The sequence below is a fragment of the Chaetura pelagica genome, unplaced genomic scaffold, assembly GCF_000747805.2.
Source record: "Chaetura pelagica isolate M959 unplaced genomic scaffold, ChaPel_1.0 scaffold650, whole genome shotgun sequence".
Classification (NCBI taxonomy): Eukaryota; Metazoa; Chordata; class Aves; order Apodiformes; family Apodidae; genus Chaetura; species Chaetura pelagica.
The window spans coordinates 734622-735459 of NW_009951820.1; the positions used below are offsets into that span (position 1 = coordinate 734622).

General features: G+C 64.4%; 1 protein-coding gene across 1 annotated transcript in view; it reads left to right on the top strand.

The window, feature by feature from the left end:
* The window catches only part of PHLDB1 (pleckstrin homology-like domain, family B, member 1), a 14637-nt gene that overhangs the window by 2158 nt on the left and 11641 nt on the right, over positions 1-838 (top strand). Inside the window, 1 exon segment of the mRNA XM_010009007.1 lies at positions 166-291. Within this exon segment, the coding sequence (XP_010007309.1) occupies positions 166-291 (126 nt within the window).

The window sequence follows — 838 nt, forward strand, 5'->3', positions numbered from 1 at the left end:
TGCCGGCCCTGCCCTGGATTCCAGCCTCCCCTTAAGCCGCTGTGGACGGCAGGAGCCCGCTCCCCTCCCAGGGGCACGGCACGGGGCTAGGCAGCCCCTGGCTCCTGCCTTGCCTCTCTCTGTCTGGCGTGGCCGGTGGCTGAGCCCCCTCCCCTCTGTCCCCAGGGTGCACCATCTGCCTGGGCCAGGCCACCTTTCTCCGCTTCAACCACCCTGCTGAGGCCAAGTGGATGAAAAGCATGATCCCAGCGGAGGGCAGGAGCCCGGCGGCAATCTGTGGGCTGACAGCAAGTAGGTGACACCTCTCATCCCATGCCACCAACCTTCCCAGCATGTCATATTCTCCGTGCCCAGGCTTCCCATCTTGTGTCCAGCCATGGATGTGCTGGTTGTTGATTTGGCATGGCAGCTGCCTGGGTGCTTGTTAATGATTAATATTGCCATGGAAGGAGGTAATTGCAAGTGCTGTGAGGCATGGCTCCTGCCTCTGCCCAGCCTGGCCATGGCAAAGCCGTCACCTGTTGGCCTGTGCTGGGGTTACAGGGTGTGTGGGACCCCCCAGCTGCCTTGGAGCCAGTGTTTACATGCCAGGGTGGCTGTGTGGAGGCTGTGAAGGCCGTTTCCCTGGCTGCAGTCTCTGTCTCGCTGGCTGCTTATCTTGCTGCGTCTGCCTGTCTGCGGGGCCCAGTGCCTGCGCTGAGCTCCGGTGCCGCGCCCCGGGGATGTCCGAGCCCCCGGCAGCCATCCCTGCGCCAGCAGCCCTGCTCCCTGCTCCGACCGGCACGCCCTGGCACAGGGAGAGGAGCTTGGCAGCCACTTGGTGCCACGTGCGTGGTGG